The sequence below is a fragment of the Bubalus bubalis genome, chromosome 18, assembly GCF_019923935.1.
Source record: "Bubalus bubalis isolate 160015118507 breed Murrah chromosome 18, NDDB_SH_1, whole genome shotgun sequence".
NCBI lineage: Eukaryota > Metazoa > Chordata > Mammalia > Artiodactyla > Bovidae > Bubalus > Bubalus bubalis.
This window is the reverse complement of record NC_059174.1, coordinates 39,751,397-39,772,432: the sequence shown is the minus strand read 5'-3', so window position 1 is coordinate 39,772,432 and position 21,036 is coordinate 39,751,397. Positions and strand designations below refer to the sequence as shown.

Here is a 21,036-nt window from a genome sequence, read left to right as displayed (position 1 = left end):
GAAGGTTTTAAAGCAAAAGAGGATATCCAAAGTAAGTCATAATTCCTTATTTTAATATGAAAGTGATAGTTTCATTATAACTAGTTAATGTTCCTGCCACAGTAGGAATGTTGAAAATTCAAATCCTGGTATCTTAGGGAGTTATCTGTTGGAAGAACTAGTTTGCAGGAGGCCTTACAGGGTTTCTGTTGAACAAAGAAAAGGGTGCTCACCTGGCTTGTGACGTTCATGTCTTTCGGAACAGAGTCAGAGAACTTGGTTGTTTTGGAAGGTCCAGTCTTGTAAAAGTTCTCGCTTTCCCGGGATCTTGCATGTCTGACATGGGTGGCTCTGATTAAAGAAGTGGGAATACACTCTCAGGGTGGGGTGATCATGAAATACCACCTACCTGCTTGCTTGCAAGGTCCCTTCTTCTTGGAATGGAGGAAAGGGCCTTTCCTTGCCCAGAGGGCATCAGGGAGCATGGTCAGCTTATTTATTAACAGCCAAACTCATTTAACAAGTGTGAGAAAAGTATGCAGAAATTATGCATATTACATATGACTCATAAGGACATTAAAATTACTGCAAGTAAATAATAATTGTAAATATTTGCCAAAATGGAAGAGGAGACCCACCAAAATATGAAATTATTACAAACAATGTAAAGCTGTGTGATTTAAAAAATTAATTAGAAAGTCAGTCTTAAATGACTATTGACAAAGTCAGTTCATTAGAAAGTCAAGACAAAGTGCCTGGGAATTGGCAAAAATAGTCCCTAATTTGTCAAAAAAAGAATATGACAATCAGATGAAAGCCAAAAGCACTCAAAAACATGAACTGTTTCGGTTAGTTGACTGACAACTGCTTTGTGATAATTACAGTTCTTTGTTGGAACAATTATTAAGTTGGTTATAGTGATTGTCTTCATGGGGACAAGGTAAAGATAGTCCCAGGAAGGTGGAGGCCTCACCAGGCCTTCTCTAGTCCAAATTTCTAGGGTACTCTTTGCCACCCCCTCATCATGAAACACCATGATTTCTTTTGATTTAGCTTGCTGTTATAATCATCCCTGGATTTCTACAGAATGACAGACAGGAAGTGACTTACTGGTAAGTAACGTAGCACACTCGGAGCACCGAGGCAACAGACACAATCCCATGCAGAGGACTTTACATTTATTCAATTAAAATGTATTGCATATTGGACAGCAGTTGAAAAGCATGTGAAATTTGGAGTCAGAGATGAGGGTTCAGAACTGAGATTCACTGGTGATTTTTTTGATAATCTTGGATGTGCCATTTCTAAACCTTAGTAACCTCACCCACAAAGGGGGACTGGGTGGATGAGTTTAGATAAAATATATGAAAGCTCATGGGAGAATAAAAAGCACCAATTAACCAGGGGATGTTTTGAGTTAAGTAAATACTTGTCTTACACTTTCTTCTGATGAAGGGGGCTCTCCCCTGTCAGCCTATACAGGGCATACTTGAAGTCGATCATGCCTTGATTTTCTATGGTGAAGAAGGCGCTTTTACGAGTGCCATAGATCAAAGCCCCGAAGTTGATGATGGAGGAGGGGCTGATGTTGTACTTGGAGAACACCGCAGTCACAGAAAACTTAATCGGGATGCTGGCAATAATTTCACCTCCTTCTGAGATATTAGGCTCAATAATCTAGAAAGGGAAGACAGATTGGGAAGATGTCAGCTACCAGAATAACAGGTGCCAGCATAGTTTCTATGGCTGTCTACTCCATTCCTTATTTTCTTCATTGACACGAAGCCACATTCTTTATTCTCTTTATATAACTGCATTGATAATAAAAGCAAATGCTAACGTGAAACTTACTGTGTACCAGCTATGGGTCCACATGTACCAACCCCGCCTCCCATTTTCACTTCCCCCTTTTCTTTTGCACTGATGACTGAACTCAGCCTCCCTGTCTCTGGTCTGGTCTCTTCCAAAGACCAGGGGCCACATTTCTTCTCTGGAGCTTCAATTTCTGATGACTCTGAACACCTCCCACCTGACCTATCTGTGCCTGTGAATCCCCAAGCCCTGGTGAATCCCTTCTGGTGGCCACAGAGTCAGCCCTCCCTTTCCCCCTTAGGGCATGGGTTAGACTACACAAGCTTCATTTTGGTACCTGCCACTGTGTGAGTCATCCCTTCAAGCTCTCTTACCTGACAGCGCAAAACTGGCTGGTTCTCGATTTTCACTTCCTTTTTTGCATGGAAGAGCACCTGGACATTTGTGGGCTTTTCTGTCGTGGTCAGTGAGCCCTTCTTGGGTTGGACTGTGATCATGGAACTTATATTGGTTGCAGAAAGCCCTAAGGAGTCCACAGAAAAGCTGAGTGACAAGAAGAAAAAGTCAGTTTTAGTCATTATCTAAGGAGCTCAAGACACCAGAGATGAGACTCTAGACTGGTAAGTGCCTGCCACACCCCCAGCCCTGTTTAACCACTATGCCAGCAGTGTTCACTGTGCTCTGTATTCCGTGACCACTCCTTAGCCAGGATTGACCAGGCCAGGCACTGAGGCTTGAGGCAAAGATAGCCATCTCCAGCCCGTGGTTAAGAGATGTCCTTGAAGGAGAGCTCTAACAGGAACATGTGATATTGGATAAGGACCAGATCAATTCATTTCTCCCTCCCCCTGCCTCTCTGTCTCCCTCTCTCTCTCTCTGTCTCCCTCCTTGCTCTAAGACTGAATGCAGTAGACATAGAGGGAACAGTGATGCAGAAGCTGGGGGATCTAAGAAAGGACAGAAAGGCAGGGGCAGAAATCATGCAACCGAGGTATTCAGAAGCGCAGCCCTGGCCCAGTGCAGGTGAGATGAGAGGCCGAAGAGAAAAGCTTGGGGACTGGAGCTGGAGCAAGAAACCTAAGCCGAGGCAAGATGCGTGGAGCTGCCATAGGGACCCATGTTGTCCCCATGCTCACTCCAGGAGATCTGGCCCCTCACTGCAGCGTGCATGCTGCCTCAGCCGCCTCACCTCCCTGCACATCCTTGCACTGAACCCTGATCACCTGCTCCAACTTGAGGGAGACTGTTCCATGCAGCCTAAAAGAGCAGGGGTAACACCTCTCATAATCTATAAAATAAAACTCACAACGGGCAAGATTCCATTTAGCGCTAATTCCAAAGTGACTGTGGCTTTCTTCTAGGTTTGTTTAGCATTTATTTATATTAACTTATTTCATTTTCTAGTTCTAAGAAACAGCAGTATTGAGGTGGGACCTCTCTAGTTTCAGCATTCTTTGAACTGAAATGAAACACTCATGAATATACGGAGTTTCTATTAAGTCTGTGTGGCAGGGGAAGTCCCTTTATCAACTTCAAATTCTTCTGGGCAAAGGACAACCTTCCATAACATCGACCAGCTATGGGTGCTGGCGCTGCCTGAGGACCTCCTCCCTCCCTGCCCCAGAGCCACTTCTTCCTCCTTGAGGAGCCTTCTTTATTTAGGGGTTTTATTTTTAATCTAAAGAGTACAAGCTGGAGCTGTCTTCCACCAGGCTGTCATTTGGAATCTATAATATAATAGTTTTTAACATTAAGAAAGAAAAACAGACAATCCCTTCTTAATGTGAAATCTTACATAGACCATCAGCTTATGAAACAGACAGGAGCTGGAAGGTGGGCAGGATGGCTTGAGGCCAGGGCCCCCATCTCCAGTCTCTCTCTCAACCCCTAAGACCTCCTCCCACCCCAGTATCTCCTCCTCCAACCTCTCTGCCAGGCTCTTCCCCACGCCCAGGCCCCTGTGGCTCAACCTGCAGAGCAGCTGGGATTCCATTCATTTGAAGCTAAGAGAGGCTAACAGCAGAGATGGTTCTTAGAATTTCCTTCATCGGCTTTTTAAAAAAAACTCTCTCAGGCAACACTCCTCTCGCCATGAGAGGATGTGGACGACCATATGCTTGATACTTTTTAGGTTACCTGAACATGATCTCATATTTCCCACGGTTCTTCAGCTGCAGGGGCTGCTTCACCTCGTCCATGACTTTCACAATCCCCAAATCAAGGCCTCCTTCAGCTCCTGAAGAAGGCAGGGGCCAGGGTGGGAAGGGGTGAGTGAGCATGGGAGCGAGAAGCACGGGAACTGCCTATTGAAGTTCACATGGAAAATCCATGGTGACAATTTCAGAGAATCTGTTTTTTAAAAACATTGTGGCTAGAAAAACTTCTTGGAATTGAGTCTTAGCAAACAAACAACAGACACTTCTCCTGTACTCAGTTCAACTGGGTGGCTCCCTCTAGCTTCCACCTTAGGACTGCTCTTCTTCCTTTCATGTCTCTCATTAGCTAAAACTCCCAGTGTTTAAAAAAAAATCTTTTGAATCACATGTATAATGTAAAGAGTTGGGACATAATGCATAAATTCATATTGTTATACTTTGTATTACATTATAATCATTTCCCCATGTAACTAAAATCTCCCCATGTGCACAATATACTATGATATGGCTATTTCATAATTTACAATATTATTCCAACAATAATAATATTCCATTACAGATAGACACTTAGGGTATTCCTAATCTTCCATTATTATAAATAATGCTGTATGTAAGACCAATGACATCAAGGCAAACATGTAGCTCTAATATTCTATGAGTCGTGCTGAGTAGGAGACCTATCAGAGAAAGGAGGGCCCTAACCTGGGTGTTGGGGCAGTGTGGTAGGCAGAATAAGGCCTGGCACCTCCCCCATCAAAGATGCCCATGTCCTAATACCCAGAACCTGTAAATATGCCAGTTTTTGTGGCAAAGGGGGAAATTAAGGTATTAGATGGAATCAAGATTGGCAATCATCTGTCTTTAAAATAAGGGAGAATTTCCTGGAGCCTCTGGGGGGACCCCAAGTAATCACAGTGGTTCATAAAGGCAGAAGAGAGAGACGGAAGTGGGAGAACCAGAGAGACGGCAGAATGAGAAGGACTGGACCCAACATTGCTGGCTTTGAAGAGGGAGGAAGGGGACCATGAGCTAAAGGATGTGTGTGCCTCCCTGAAGGTGGAAAAAGCAAGGAAATGGGTTGTCTCCCAAAGGCTCCAGAAGGGACAGTTGCCCTGCAACACTCTGGTTTTAGCCGAGGGAGAGCCATTTTGGACTGCTGACCTACAGAACTGTAAGATAATAGATCTGTATTGTTTTAAGCCACAAAGTTCGTGGTAATTTGTTAGGGTGGTGACAGAAAAGCAACATAAACAGGCAGATAAGAACTCACTCTCAGATGACTGCTCAGAAAAGAACTCTTCAAATTTTAAATTTTGACCACCCATTATTGTCTCCAGTTGGAGAGATTAATATTTGTAGTAACACTGCTAACATCACTTGAGTTTGCCTGCTATTTACCTCAATTCCACCTTTCTCTCCAATAATCACTGGTCTTTCTCTACACAGGAAACACACTGCCCTAAAAGATGTGACCTATAAACACTCTTTCTTTGGCGGGGTCAACAGACCTTTGGGGAAGGTGATGTCTAAGGCAACGTCATAGGACTCGGCAAAGATCAGGATGTTTTCAATCTGAACGACACCAACGAGGTTGTCTGCGTCCAAAACCTGTCAGGGTAAGAGACATTCTTTAGTGAGGGCAAGACCCACAGGGTTCTTGGGAGTCAGAGACTAAAGAATCTGCAGGAGGGGATCATTTAGAAGGGGCTATGGTAAGAAACGTTTTTGCAATGTATTTAGCTTTTGTTTACTGAGCATTTGTGTAGGCTGAGTGCTCTTTGTAACATCCTTTGGGGGAGGGCTGGTGTAGGCAATCAATAAAAGGTTGAGGAAGAGGGACTGCATTTTCCATCTTGTCTACTCACTGGGTTTCAATAATCTGTATCACTGGCACCACCTTACTAAGTTTGGGTTGTGAGTACACAGTAGGAAAGTCTTCTTTGAACTTTTAAGTCAAATAAACCTGAAGAGCATTTTTTCTGACAGTTGAAAGAAAATCTTTTATATTCTAAATTGCTTTAACTCATTTTATAAATCTGAACTGCTTTGTTCTTTATTTATGATTCAACCTATGATAAAAGTGTCAGATTTTTCATATTAAATGAGTGCTTAATGTCTCTCTTTTGGAAATTTCAGATTAAAAAAAAAAAGAACATCACTACTATTAAAGTTGGAAAAGTTGAAAAAAATAAATAAAAGCAAGACTCCTAGCCTCCAGCTGACTTCTGTCCCCTCTATTGTCCCTGATGGCGGTACGTCTCCTGATTGCTGTCCCCTCTGTGGTCATCCCTGATGGGGGCACCTCCCTCACTGTCCTGAGGAACATCTGAACTGGTGTCAGTCTTTAGCTGGATCAGATTGTTGACTCTTGAGACTGATGATGGGGCAGTAAAGGGTCTATTTCAAGGGGAAGAGCCACTGGGCAGTGGGTGTGGCTCCTTGAATCTGCCTGGAGACCACCTGCCTCTCTGCTGAAGCCCCAGGCTGGAAAGCTAAGTGGCCAGCTCCCCACGGCTGGTGTCTTACTAAGGGGCCAGGGGGAAATCTGTAGCTGTCACCAAACTCAAGTTTTAATTCAGAGTTTCCATCTTTCCTTTCATCAAGCATTCTGCCAATGTTTCATGAAACAAATTGGACTGCTTGAGTTTACCTTCTTTCTTGTGATGCTCAGCCTCTGGCAGAGATGACAAGAAGGGCTGGTAGCAGGAGGGGAAGGTAAGACAAAGAACTTGGGTTGTCAGATCCAGAATTTATATAGTTCTTCTCTATTGACAGAGACCAAGTACCCAGAGCATCCTATTTCCTTTGCTACTCTACTGGATGGCAGGGGAAGGAGAGGGGGATTAAGTTTTGTAATTGGGGGAAATAAGGACAATTTAAGAGATACAGAAATCAAATAACGTTCACCAGAGTGCTTTTCAGAGTGACCAAAAAGCAAGGCATTTCCTCGTGTGGATGTTGAAGGAATATAACCTGGGAAGAGAAGCAGAGCAGGGCGCTGTGGGTTGTCAAACATAGATTAGACGGGAGCGTGTAACATGGAGAACTGCCTTGGTGTGTCAGTGAGTTGGCAGTGTGGGCGTCAGTGAACCCAATGTGTACACATCTTGGTGACCAGGTCTGAAGACATATGAAGCCTCACCTCCAACCGGATTGCCTTCTTGACATTGACAGGTTTGGAGGGCTGGAACTGCACCTGAAGGCTATACTCAGACTTGGCGGCTATGATCCCCTGCATGGTGGACACGCTGAAGTCTTCGCCCAGGTGCTCTAGGCTGGTGATCCTCCAGGCCAGGGGCAGGAGTGTGATGTTGCGGAGAAGAACTGCCTTGGAGTCTTTTCTGCAGAGACCAAAGGAAATTCTGTCAATTTCGAACAATTTTGATTTATTATGGCAAGTCAGAAAAAACACTTCCAGTTATTTCAATTCGTACCAGTTTATTACTATTTATTGCAGGGAACGGGGCTTACTTGTGATGATCAGGGAACGCAGGATACATGAATCAATATACTCACCCAGCTGCCTCAGAAATAAACATTCCCTATTTAGAATAATATAATTTCCATGAATGATTGTGTAAGTTCTAGGTCTGGTCTAGTGTTTTCTGCTTGTCCTTTAAATTTCTAGAGCTAAGATTGTTAACCTTTTAGGGTAATGGACTGAAAATCTGAAAAAAGCTAGCCCTTCTGAAAAAAACACAAATATGCACACACTTTGGCAGTTGATCTTAGAGAAGTCCTTAAACAGCCTGCAGTCCATTCACTGAACCCAAGTTGACAACCCGTGAACTCAGAGGGTTATCACCCATCCCGATTTGCACAGGACCAGAAGTCTCCCGGAATGGAGGACTTTCAACACTAAAACCAGGCAGGTCCCAAGCAGATCAGGATGAGTTGGTCACTTTAGAACTAAATGTTCTTTAAATTTCATTCCAGTCCTGGAATTATCTAGAACTCTGACCTGTGCAGCAAGAGCCGGTCAAAATGCAACTGTCTGGGATCCAGCTCCAATTCTGGGCGGACACCCTGGCAGCTTAACTTGAAGACAGCCGGCTCGGGGTTCCCCTTGATGCAGCAGACAATGCTGTCTTCAAAGACACCGACTGCAGTAGGGTAGGCCCATACATTCAGCATCTAATGGGAGAGTCAAAACAAAGAACATTTATATCCAGGATGCCAAGGCCTCAAACTTCAAAGGAAAGCCTTGCCCTGGTAGACTTGCTTCCACGTGACTGTACCTGCTTCTCATTGGGTTTCAGAATCATGTTGATGGGCTCCAGGAAGTAGGTGTTTGCTTTGATGTCATTCTGAAAACAGAAATACACCTCCACAACCATTGGGGAGCTGTTCAGGATTGTCAGTGTCTCCATGTTGCCTGGGAACAAGGAGGACTTGTACCTGGAAGTGAATAAAAATTAGGGATGTGGCTGTGAGGACTGGCTGAGAATTCAGGTGGAAAAGCAGACTGTGAGGTGCAAGGCGATTTCAAAGGATAAAGTGGCTACACAGAGGCAGTGGAGGCTACGAACACAAACCTTATGGTGAAGACTTGCAGCTGTGACCTGACTGCTCCCCCACAAACTCACCCCAAACCTTGGTCTCATCTTTAAGATGGGATGATAAAAATTCTTAGGATTTCAAGTATCAAATGAAATATCAAGAGTATATTCGCTACTCTTGATATCAAGATGGAGCACCTAATGCTCTGAGGACAGCTGCAGATAACAAATGCCCAATAAATGGCAGTTGTTACTACGGCAAAGATTTCTAACTAAGAATTCTGCAGCTCTATCCTTCCCAGTGCTTATGCTTCCAAGAGAGATGATCATTTGAGTGACCTGTTATTTCATATCTTAGAGAAGACCTCATTTACTACCTTTTCCTACACTCGCACAGGATGCTACTGTTTTGACGTAGATGCATTTGACACTGCTCACTGTTCAGGGCTGTTTCTGTTCCCTAGTACTTTAGGGAGAGACCCGCTGAGTGGAGCACTGTAAGCACTGAAAACTGCCCAGTTAATTGTGCCAAACAGAAAAGCAGCCAGAGAAGGCACAGGGAACATCAACGGACACACAATCGCTGGAGGTGACAGCACAGATCAGGAAAGCATGGCACCACTGTGCCCACACACAGTCTGCAGAGCTCTGGACAGTCTGCAATGGAGGAAGGAAGGAGAAGGCATGGCAGAGATGAAATCCGAGAGACAGAGCTTTCTCTGTGTAACTGCCAGAGAGGTGGTGGCCTTCACATCTCACTGTTAATTATCACCACCAAGTACTTTGCTAAAAGTTACATGTGTACTCTCTAGTTCGGTCTTTCCAAAACTGTGCAGTAGGGGCTATTATTTTCCCGTTCTGCACATGAGGATGTTGAGGCTCAGCAAGACTTAAAAGATAAATGATACTCGTTTAGGGGCCACTGTAATTGCCCTCCTGGATCACGGCTGTCTGGCCTCATACCCTACTTAATTCCAATGCTGCTCTGAACATAGGCCTCTCTGAACTGGCCATCATTTTCCTGAATCCCACCTCCGGCTGCTGATGGGTGTACATCACATCCATCAACCTGACTCCCATCCCTTCTCTTGTCTAAGCCTTTCTACTGGGTCTTAAGGATCCTCTCCATCAGCAGGTAACTCTCTTCAACTTCATTTTCTAGTCCAATATCTTAGGAAATAAACAGGAGATTATGAAGGGAATGGAGAACTAACTTGGCTCATTAATTTCACCAAGTAAGCATAGAAATAATCACTTGCCACTTATCACAATAAATGCTAGATGGAATTAAGACATGGTTGAGATCCTGGTTCTGTTTTTGGTCTCACCTTTCTGCCTATATAATAAGCAATTTATATATGACTTAAAAAAAAAAAACTTGTATCACTAAATATTTATGACCATTAACCTAAGCTGGGCCCCCAGTTCTGCCAGTTAATTTTAATCTATTTCTATAATATTCTCCCTCTCCTACTTTGCATAAAACCTGTTTCATACCTACTGCATTTTCCCAACATTTTAAACTTCCTTCCACTTGCCTCACTGTTAGGGATGACCTCACATCATTCACTATGGAGAAAATGGTTGCATGGGAAACTCCTCACCATTCCAGCCAAACCTGTGACCCTACCTGCACCTGAAGCCATATCACCTTCCTCCGATGTGATGCTGGTCCCTCTTCCTGGCAAAGCCAGCATCTTCACCTCTCATGTTGTTTCAGGGAGCTGCACCACTCACCGCCCTGACTTTCTCTGGAAACTCTAGCTTCTTCCTCCCTACTTCACCCCTTGACATCTAAACATCATAAGAACAACAGTGAACGAACAGCCTTCCCTGCACTCCAGGTCACCCTCCTGTCCTCAGCTGCCTCCATCTCCCTTTACAGTCAAGCTTTTCCAAAGAACCACCTCCACACTCTGTCTCTATTCTCTCACCTCCCACTCACTCCTCAACTCACTTTACTTGGGTTTCATCCTCAGAAAGCCCCTGAGAGAGTCCTATGCCTTCCGTGTTGTTAAGCCCCTTGGATGCTGATGTCATCACCTTTCCACCCTCCCTGCCACAATCAACATGATGGCCACGCCCTCTTCTCGTGGCTCCAGGACACCATGCTCCCCCGGTTTCCACCAGTAGCCCCTGCCCTCTTATCTCTTGTGAGTGGTAGAATTCTTTAGGGCTTCATCCATGGTCCTTCTCGCCTTACTGCATACTCTCATTTAGGTGATCTCATCAGACCCACAGCATTTTTTTGTCTTGAAACAGACTCTCCTCTGAGAACCAAAACCATATAGGAGGAGCTAAGATGGTGGAGGACTAGGACGGGGAGAACACTTTCTCCCCCACAAATTCATCAAAAGAACATTTAAACGCCGAGTAAATTCCACAAAACAACTTCTGAATGCCGGCAGAGGACATCAGGCACCCAGAAAAGCAACCCAAGTCTTCGAAAGGAGGTAGGAAAAAATATAAAAGACAAAAAAAGAGACAAAAGAGGGAGGGATGGAGTTCCATCCAGGAAGGGAGTCTTAAAAAGAGAGAAGTTTCCAAACACCAGGAAACCTTCTCACTGCCGAATCTGTGCCGAGCCTTGGAAGCACAGAGGGCAACATAACAGGGAGGAAAAATAAATAAACAATTAAAACCTGCAGATTGCGAGCCCTATGGTAACTCCCCCAGCGGAGAAGCAGCGCAGACGCCTGCACACGCCACTAGCAAGCGGGGGCTGGGCAGGGAGGCGCGGCGCGGGCTGCATCGCTTAGAGTAAGGATCTGGCCTGAATACCCTGAGCGCTATCTGAGCGAAATAATTCCGGCTAGCAAACCAGACTGTGGGATATCTACCACGTGAAAAGCCAGCCCTAACCTAAGACACCGCCAGGCCCGCGCAGGGAACAAAGGACTGAACAGAGATAGCCGGCTGCAGACCATCCCCCTCTGGTGACAGGCAGCCAGAGCCAGAAGGGGGCAATCGCAGCCTCAGAGAGACATTATCTATAAAACTGTAAGCAGGCTTCTTTGCTAACTAAAACTTCTTGGGGGTCTGGACGGTCAACATCCACCTGAGAAGATGTGCCGGTTGTACATCTAGATAACCGAGCGGCGGGGAGGTGATAAGTCACAGCATTCGTGCTTGCCAAACACCTCATCATCTGAGCTGCTCAGACCTGGGAAGGGCACAAAACGCAAGCCCAACCGAGTCTGTGCCTCTGAGGACTACCAGAGTGCTTGAATCTGAACGGCTTGGACCTGGGAGGTGCAAGCAGCCCAGGGCCGGCCACGGATGGTTCCCGGCGGAGCAACCTAGAGCCTGAGCAGTGTGGGCAGGGAGGCTACACGCACCATGAGCGAGGGCAGACCCAGTGTGGCTGAGGCACTGCGAGCACACACCAGTGTTATTTGTTTGCAGCGTCCCTCCCTCCCCACAGCGCAACTGAACAAGTGAGCCTAAAAAAAAAAAAGTGTCCACCACCGTCCCCTTCGTGTCAGGGCGGAAACCAGACACTGAAGAGACCAGCAAACAGAAGAAGCTATAACAGAGGGAACCACCTTGGAAGCTACAGGCAATAGATTAAAACCCTGTGGTTAGTACTGAATACATAGGAAGGGGCCTATAGATCTTGAGAAATATAAGTCGGAGGAAGGAACTAGCCGAAAATGAACTGACCCCACAATACCCACAACAAAACCAGAGACAGTCCTAGATATATTTTTACTATTTTTAATGATCATTCTTTCTTTTTTTTTTAATTAAAAAAAAATTTAAGTTCTCTATTTTTCCTTTAATTTTCACTTTTATAACCTACTATTACTTTGCAAAAAAAAAAAGACCCTATTTTTTTTAAAGCAAACTTCATATATATATTTTTTATAATTTTTGTGACCTTGTTTTTTTTTTTTCTTCTTTTCTTTAACATTGTATTTTTGAAATTCCATTCTCTACTCTAGCCCACTCTCTCCACTATTGATTCCACCTCATCTCATTCAGGTCACCTCTAACTCCCTCCTCCCTCTTCTCTTCTCCATGTAACGCTGTGAACCTCTCTGGGTGACCCTCATGGTGGAGAAACTTTTCATCTTTAATGTAGATGTTTTATCAATGGTGCTGTATAGAAGGAGAAGTTTTGAAACTACTGTAAAAATAAGACTGATAACTGGAAGCAGGAGGCTTAAGTCCAAACCCTGACTCCAGGGAACTCCTGACTCCAAGGAACATTAATTGAAAGGAGCTCATCAACTGCCTCCATACCTGCACTGAAACCAAGCACCACACAAGGGCCAACAAGTTCCAGGGCAAGACATACCAAGCAAATTCTCCAGCAACACGGGAACACAGCCCTGAGCTCCAAGATACAGGCTGCCCAAAGTCACCCCAAAACCATAGACACCCCATAACTCATTACTGGACACTTCATTGCACTCCAGAGAGAAGAAATACAGCTCCACCCACCAGAACACCGACACAAGCTTCCCTAACCAAGAAACCTTGACAAGCCACCTGTACAAACCCACACAGAGCGAGGAAATGTCACAATAAAGAGAACTCCACAAACTGCCAGAATACAGAAAGGACACCCCAAACTCAGCAATTTAAACAAGATGAAGAGACAGAGGAATACCCAGCAGGTAAAGGAACAGGATAAATGTCCACCAAACCAAACAAAAGAGGAAGAGATAGGGAATCTACCTGATAAAGAATTCCGAATAATGATAGTGAAATTGATCCAAAATCTTGAAATCAAAATGGAATCACAGATAAATAGCCTGGAGACAAGGATTGAGAAGATGCAAGAAAGGTTTAACAAGGACCTAGAAGAAATAAAAAAGAGTCAATATATAATGAATAATGCAATAAATGAAATTAAAAACACTCTGGAGGCAACAAATAGTAGAATTAGAAGATAGAATGGTAGAAATAAATGAATCAGAGAGGAAAAAAGAAAAACGAATTAAAAGAAATGAGGACAATCTCAGAGACCTCCAGGACAATATTAAACGCTACAACATTCGAATCATAGGGGTCCCAGAAGAAGAAGACAAAAAGAAAGACCATGAGAAAATACTTGAGGAGATAATAGTTGAAAACTTCCCTAAAATGGGGAAGGAAATAATCACTCAAGTCCAAGAAACCCAGAGAGTCCCAAACAGGATAAACCCAAGGCGAAACACCCCAAGACACATATTAATCAAATTAACAAAGATCAAACACAAAGAACAAATATTAAAAGCAGCAAGGGAAAAACAACAAATACACACAAGGGAATTCCCATAAGGATAACAGCTGATCTTTCAATAGAAACTCTCCAAGCCATGGAGGGAATGGAAAGACATACTTAAAGTGATGAAAGAAAATTACCTACAGCCTAGATTACTGTACCCAGCAAGGATCTCATACAAATATGAAGGAGAAATCAAAAGCTTTACAGACAAGCAAAAGCTGAGAGAATTCAGCACCACCAAACCAGCTCTCCAACAAATACTAAAGGATATTCTCTAGACAGGAAACACAAAAACGGTGTATAAATTCGAACCCAAAACAATAAAGTAAATGGCAATGGGATCATACTTATCAATAATTACCTTAAACGTAAATGGGTTGAATGCCCCAACCAAAAGACAAAGACTGGCTGAATGAATACAAAACAAGACCCCTACATATGCTGTTTACAAGAGACCCACCTCAAAACAGGGGACACATACGGACTGAAAGTGAAGGGCTGGAAAAAGATTTTCCATGCAAATAGGGACCAAAAGAAAGCAGGAGTAGCAATACTCATATCAGATAAAATAGACTTTAAAACAAAGGCTGTGAAAAGAGACAAAGACGGTCACTACATAATGATCAAAGGATCAATCCAAGAAGAAGATATAACAATTATAAATATATATGCACCCAACACGGGAGCACCACAATATGTAAGACAAATGCTAACAAGTATGAAAGGAGAAATTAACAATAACACAATAATAGTGGGAGACTTTAATACCCCACTCACACCTATGGATAGATCAACTAAACAGAAAATTAACAAGGAAACACAAACCTTAAACAATACAATAGACCAGTTAGACCTAATTGATATCTATAGGACATTTCATCCCAAAACAATGAATTTCACCTTTTTCTCAAGCGCACATGGAACCTTCTCCAGGATAGATCACATCCTGGGACATAAAGCTAGCCTTGGTAAATTCAAAAAAATTGAAATCATTCCAAGCATCTTTTCTGACCACAATGCAGTAAGATTAGATCTCAATTACAGGAGAAAAACTATTAAAAATTCCAACATATGGAGGCTGAACAACACGCTGCTGAATAACCAACAAATCACAGAAGAAATCAAAAAAGAAATCAAAATTTGCATAGAAATGAATGAAAATGAAAACACAACAACCCAAAACCTGTGGGACACTGTAAAAGCAGTCCTAAGGGGAAAGTTCATAGCAATACAGGCATACCTCAAGAAACAAGAAAAAAGTCAAATAAATAACTTAACTCTACACCTAAAGCAACTAGAAAAGGAAGAAATGAAGAACCCCAGGGTCAGTAGAAGAAATCTTAAAAATTAGGGCAGAAATAAATGCAAAAGAAATAAAAAAGACCAACGCAAAAATCAACAAAGCCAAAAGCTGGTTCTTTGAAAGGATAAATAAAATTGACAAACCATTAGCCAGACTCATCAAGAAACAAAGGGAGAAAAATCAAATCAATAAAATTAGAAATGAAAATGGAGAGATCACAACAGACAACACAGAAATACAAAGGATCATAGGAGACTACTATCAACAATTATATGCCAATAAAATGGACAACGTGGAAGAAATGGACAAATTCTTAGAAAAGTACAACTTCCCAAAACTGGACCAGGAAGAAATAGAAAATCTTAACAGACCCATCACAAGCATGGAAATTGAAACTGTAATCAAAAATCTTCCAGCAAACAAAAGCCCAGGTCCAGACGGCTTCACAGCTGAATTCTACCGAAAATTTAGAGAAGAGCTAACACCTATCCTGCTCAAACTCTTCCAGAAAATTGCAGAGGAAGGTAAACTTCCAAACTCATTCTACGAGGCCACCATCACCCTAATATCAAAACCTGACAAAGATCCCACAAAAAAAGAAAACTACAGGCCAATATCACCGGTGAATATAGATGCAAAAATCCTTAACAAAATTCTAGCAATCAGAATCCAACAACACATTAAAAAGATCATACACCATTATCAAGTGGGCTTTATCCCAGGGATGCAAGGATTCTTCAATATCCACAAATCAATCAATGTAATACACCACATTAACAAATTGGAAAATAAAAACCATATGATTATCTCAATAGATGCAGAGAAAGCCTTTGACAAAATTCAACATCCATTTATGATAAAAACTCTCCAGAAAGCAGGAATAGAAGGAACATACCTCAACATAATAAAAGCTATATATGACAAACCCACAGCAAACATTATCCTCAATGGTGAAAAATTGAAAGCATTTCCTCTAAAGTCAGGAACAAGACAAGGGTGCCCACTTTCACCATTACTATTCAACATAGTTTTGGAAGTTTTGGCCACAGCAATCAGAGCAGAAAAAGAAATAAAAGGAATCCAAATTGGAAAAGAAGAAGTAAAACTGTCACTGTTTGCAGATGACATGATCCTCTACATAGAAAACCCTAAAGACTCCACCAGAAAATTACTAGAACTAATCAATGATTACAGTAAAGTTGCAGGATATAAAATCAACACACAGAAGTCCCTTGCATTCCTATACACTAATAATGAGAAAACAGAAAGAGAAATTAAGGAAACAATTCCATTCACCATTGCAACAGAAAGAATAAAATACTTAGGAATATATCTACCTAAAGAAACTAAAGACCTATATATAGAAAACTATAAAACACTGGTGAAAGAAATCAAAGAGGACACTAATAGATGGAGAAATATACCATGTTCATGGATTGGACGAATCAATATAGTGAAAATGAGTATACTACCCAAAGCAATTTATAGATTCAATGCAATCCCTATCAAGCTACCAACGGTATTCTTCACAGAGCTAGAACAAATAATTTCACAATTTGTATGGAAATACAAAACACCTCGAATAGCCAAAGCTATCTTGAGAAAGAAGAATGGAACTGGAGGAATCAACCTGCCTGACTTCAGGCTCTACTACAAAGCCACAGTTATCAAGACAGTATGGTACTGGCACAAATACAGAAATATAGATCAATGGAACAAAATAGAAAGCCCAGAGATAAATCCACACACACATGGACACCTTATCTTTGACAAAGGAGGCAAGAATATACAATGGATTAAAAACAATCTCTTTAACAAGTGGTGCTGGGAAAACTGGTCAACCACTTGTAAAAGAATGAAACGAGAACACTTTCTAACACCATACACAAAAATAAACTCAAAATGGATTAAAGATCTAAATGTAAGACCAGAAACTATAAAACTCCTAGAGGAGAACATAGGCAAAACACTCGCCAACATACATCACAGCAGGATCCTCTATGACCCACCTCCCAGAATATTGGAAATAAAAGCAAAAATAAACAAATGGGACCTAATTAAACTTAAAAGCTTCTGCACAACAAAGGAAACTATAAGCAAGGTGAAAAGACAGCCTTCAGAATGGGAGAAGATAATAGCAAATGAAGCAACTGACAAACAACTAATCTCAAAAATATATAAGCAACTCCTACAGCTCAATTCCAGAAAAATAAATGACCCAATCAAAAAATGGGCCAAAGAACTAAATAGACATTTCTCCAAAGAAGACATACAGATGGCTAACAAACACATGAAAAGATGCTCAACATCACTCATTATCAGAGAAATGCAAATCAAAACCACTATGAGGTACTATTTCACGCCAGTCAGAATGGCTGCGATCCAAAAGTCTACAAGCAATAAATGCTGGAGAGGGTGTGGAGAAAAGGGAACCCTCTTACACTGTTGGTGGGAATGCAAACTAGTACAGCCACTATGGAGAACAGTGTGGAGATTCCTTAAAAAACTGGAAATAGACCTGCCTTATGATCCAGCAATCCCACTGCTGGGCATACACACTGAGGAAACCAGAATTGAAAGAGACACATATACCCCAATGTTCATCGCAGCACTGTTTATAATAGCCAGGACATGGAAGCAACCTAGATGCCCATCAGCAGATGAATGGATAAGAAAGCAGTGGTACATATACACAATGGAGTATTACTCAGCCATTAAAAAGAATACATTTGAATCAGTTCTAATGAGGTGGATGAAACTGGAGCCTATTATACAGAATGAAGTAAGCCAGAAAGAAAAACACCAATACAGTATACTAACACATATATATGGAATTTAGAAAGATGGTAACAATAACCCTGTATATGAGACAGCAAAAGAGACACTGATGTATAGAGCAGTCTTTTGGACTCTGTGGGAGAGGGATAGGGTGGGATGATTTGGGAGAATGGCATTGAAACATGTAAAATATCATGTATGAAACGAGTTGCCAGTCCAGGTTCGATGCACGGTACTGGATACTTGGGGCTGGTGCACTGGGACGACCCAGAGGGATGGAATGGGGAGGGAGGAGGGAGGAGGGTTCAGGATGGGAACACATGTATACCTGTGGCGGATTCATTTTGATATTTGGCAAAACCAATACAATATTGTAAAGTTTAAAAATAAAATAAAATTAAAAAAAAAAAAAGCATGACTTCACACTCCTGCTCCCAGGACTACAACAGCTTTCTGTTGCCTGTTCAATTACACTGATGATCCTCTGGCTCACTTTCAAAGTCCCTCCTGGAGAAGAGGTCCCACTTCTGCTGAAGATCAAGGTCCAAAATCTTGGGTTCCATTCTTGGTTTTGCCAGATTCTGGCTCTGAGTCTTTGGGAAGGTCGCCTCACACCTCTGGAATCTCACCTTCGATATTTATAACATGAAGGAGGTAGACAAAGCTGGTGGTCTAGAGGAAACTGCAGAGTCCAGAAAATCTCCCCTGTGTGTTAGACGGGGATGGTACAAGAACATTTTCTGGAATCTTTGCAAGAAATGGAGTAGGTATTTGTACCACTCCTAATGGAATTTGTCTACACTGGAAACCGGAAAGATGGAATGGTGGAAGGGAAAGGACAATATACTGATATCCACAGACTCCAACGGTGTGATAACTTTCATTCACAACTCCTCAAGGCCTGAGACTGAAGCTCTATATGTATTAGATATTCTGCATTGAAGTTCTAATGTGGTAATTGCAGCTTTTACTTGTAAGGAAAAGAATTAAATCTGTCATCTGAAATAACTTCAAAAAAACAACAACAACAACAACAAAAACCATATAGACTATGCCTTGCTTTCTGTGGCTTCTAGCTGTATCTCTCAAGCATCTCAAACTGAACACACACCCAAGTAAACTCTACATTCTACCCTTCCCCTACCCAAACTGGGTCTTCCTCTAGGCCACTCCATCTGGGAAAACAGCATCCTCAATCACTTGAGAGCTTAGCAGAAACCTGGGGCACAAGAACCCACTTCTCCTGATCTGTGGATCAGGGCTGCCTGAAGCAATGTCAGTAAGAGCTGGATCTACTATTAATACACAGGCACCCTGGCTTGTACTCCTCATGCATCCAACCCAGCGGTCTGAAATCTGCTTTGAAATAATGGAACACTTACTTATCTCTTGATTTCCCACAAAGCAGTGGTCCGAAGTGAAACCTCTCCATGCTCACAATATACTTCTTAAAGATGACCTCATTTGCCTTCATTTCCATCTTCCGCTGAGGGAATACCACCCTGAACACAGAGGAGGAAGAGGAGAGAAGTGTCTGAATGCCTCCACATGATGTATACATGAACCCAACATACCCTGTTCAGCAAAGGGTCAAGGAGTCTGGAGACAGAACAACTCTTAATTTGAGGACATTTCTGGAACGACTCTTAATTTGAGGACATTTATGGAACCAACCCTGAGGGAAGACAGTACAGTTTGAACCTGAGAAAAAAATATTCCCAGTAGTGTCTTTCATAATGGGGCTGATGATGAAACTGAGCTGGACTTCCTGTTCTAGTGTGCCTAGCTAGAAGAAGTCCTGAGAAACCCTAAGGAAATCTAGTTCTGGTGGATCTTAACCAGCTTCTGAGTTCCCTGTCTGACGTGGCCTCTTGGTGAGAATTGCAAAAAAAAAAAACAAACCAAAACTCCTCTAGGTGTACAAGCTATAAGAAGTCCCCTGGCTTGCTCAAGCCAGGGGCCTTTATGTGGAGCATAAGGGGCTCAGTGTTTGGTACTCAGGAAAAAAATCTGCCTGTGGAGATACCCACATATACTGAGGTTACAGGATAAAAGTCCTACAGCAAATATAAAATCTGTTTATATTTGCTTAATAGTTAAATAAACAAACTAACTTCACACAGGAAGATATCCCCTTGCCCTTCACATCTGCTAGCATTCTATTTTAGCCACATGGTACCGTGTCATTTCTGTGACTCAGTGTCCATGGCTCTGGAGCCCAGTATAAGAGGGCCTGGGATGCTGCCCCGGTTCCACATTTCTATTAAGACGCACCTTGTTCAAAGTCCCATGGGGGAAAACAAAAATGTATCCGCCAATCTTTTCTTTAAGAACAAAATACACTTACTTTGGGTCTTGGCAAATGTATGGGTAAGTGCAGACACCTCGGCAGTAAAGCTGGTACTGGCGGTGAGTTCCAAGGATCTCAAAGTTAAATGTTTGGTCAAAGATCCCAAGATCGTTGGAACAGAAGTGTAGGCGCAATGTCACCTCACCGTTGGCAGGCACGATCCACCGGAAATGATTCAGCCTGAAAATGACCACACATGCTTTTACTGTGAGGATGCTTCCTTTGGGCCAAGAGAAGACAGGACTGTTGCCTGGGAGAAGTCTGGTCCTGCTGCGGTTAGGCATGGTCATCCTTGACCGCCACGGAGGTCCTTAACAGTCAGGACAACCCGGTTCCCATCTGAGGCTGTGAGAGCCACACCCTCATTTGGAGCTTTGGCCTTCCCCTCCCTGGGTGGCTCCGAGGCCCACCTGGTGAATTTCTCCTGGGAATGCTGCCCAGTTAAGTTGTTCTGCTCTACATCTGACAGCGGAGCAATGGTTCCAGAAGTTCCTGCAGAAAGGCCCTTCCTGTTGAAGGCCATGCGGCGTTTCTCCTTCTGAGTCTCACGCGGCTGATCCGTCTTTTCTTTCTCTTTTTCTTTCGTTTTCTGTTTGCTCCCTTTAGACAAGGTGATTTGCTCCTCCTGGGTCTTAAATTGAAAATGAGCACAGGGTCTTAAACATTCATCTTACGACCACAGAAGCAGGAGACAGGAATGCCCATGACATTGCCTGCGGTTTGGGGTGACCTCTCTGCTTGCAGTCTGGGGTGACCTCACCAGGTTCAAGATGCTGGTGACTGCTGAGAATGGCAGGGCCCAGACTATGACACTATTGTAGGAGGGAAATGTGGAGAGGAGTCTAGGGCTTTCTCTGGTACCCGACTCCCTGCAGGGAGGCCAACGCTCCAGAGAAAGCTGGAAGCTGGTCTGGAGTGTGTTCCCATACTGCATTTTGTTGTTG

The 21,036-nt window shown here is 42.9% G+C and overlaps 1 protein-coding gene across 1 annotated transcript in view; it reads right to left on the bottom strand.

The window, feature by feature from the left end:
* The window catches only part of HYDIN (HYDIN axonemal central pair apparatus protein), a 420,256-nt gene that overhangs the window by 47,021 nt on the left and 352,199 nt on the right, over nucleotides 1–21,036 (bottom strand). Inside the window, exons 50-60 of the mRNA XM_044932144.2 lie at nucleotides 20,503–20,723; nucleotides 20,090–20,272; nucleotides 19,125–19,244; nucleotides 8,186–8,345; nucleotides 7,909–8,081; nucleotides 7,090–7,288; nucleotides 5,456–5,555; nucleotides 3,928–4,027; nucleotides 2,166–2,334; nucleotides 1,418–1,656; nucleotides 213–330 (exon numbers count right to left, since the gene is read on the bottom strand). Of these exons, the coding sequence (XP_044788079.2) occupies nucleotides 213–330; nucleotides 1,418–1,656; nucleotides 2,166–2,334; nucleotides 3,928–4,027; nucleotides 5,456–5,555; nucleotides 7,090–7,288; nucleotides 7,909–8,081; nucleotides 8,186–8,345; nucleotides 19,125–19,244; nucleotides 20,090–20,272; nucleotides 20,503–20,723 (1,782 nt within the window). The remainder of the gene's footprint in view (nucleotides 1–212; nucleotides 331–1,417; nucleotides 1,657–2,165; nucleotides 2,335–3,927; nucleotides 4,028–5,455; nucleotides 5,556–7,089; nucleotides 7,289–7,908; nucleotides 8,082–8,185; nucleotides 8,346–19,124; nucleotides 19,245–20,089; nucleotides 20,273–20,502; nucleotides 20,724–21,036) is intronic.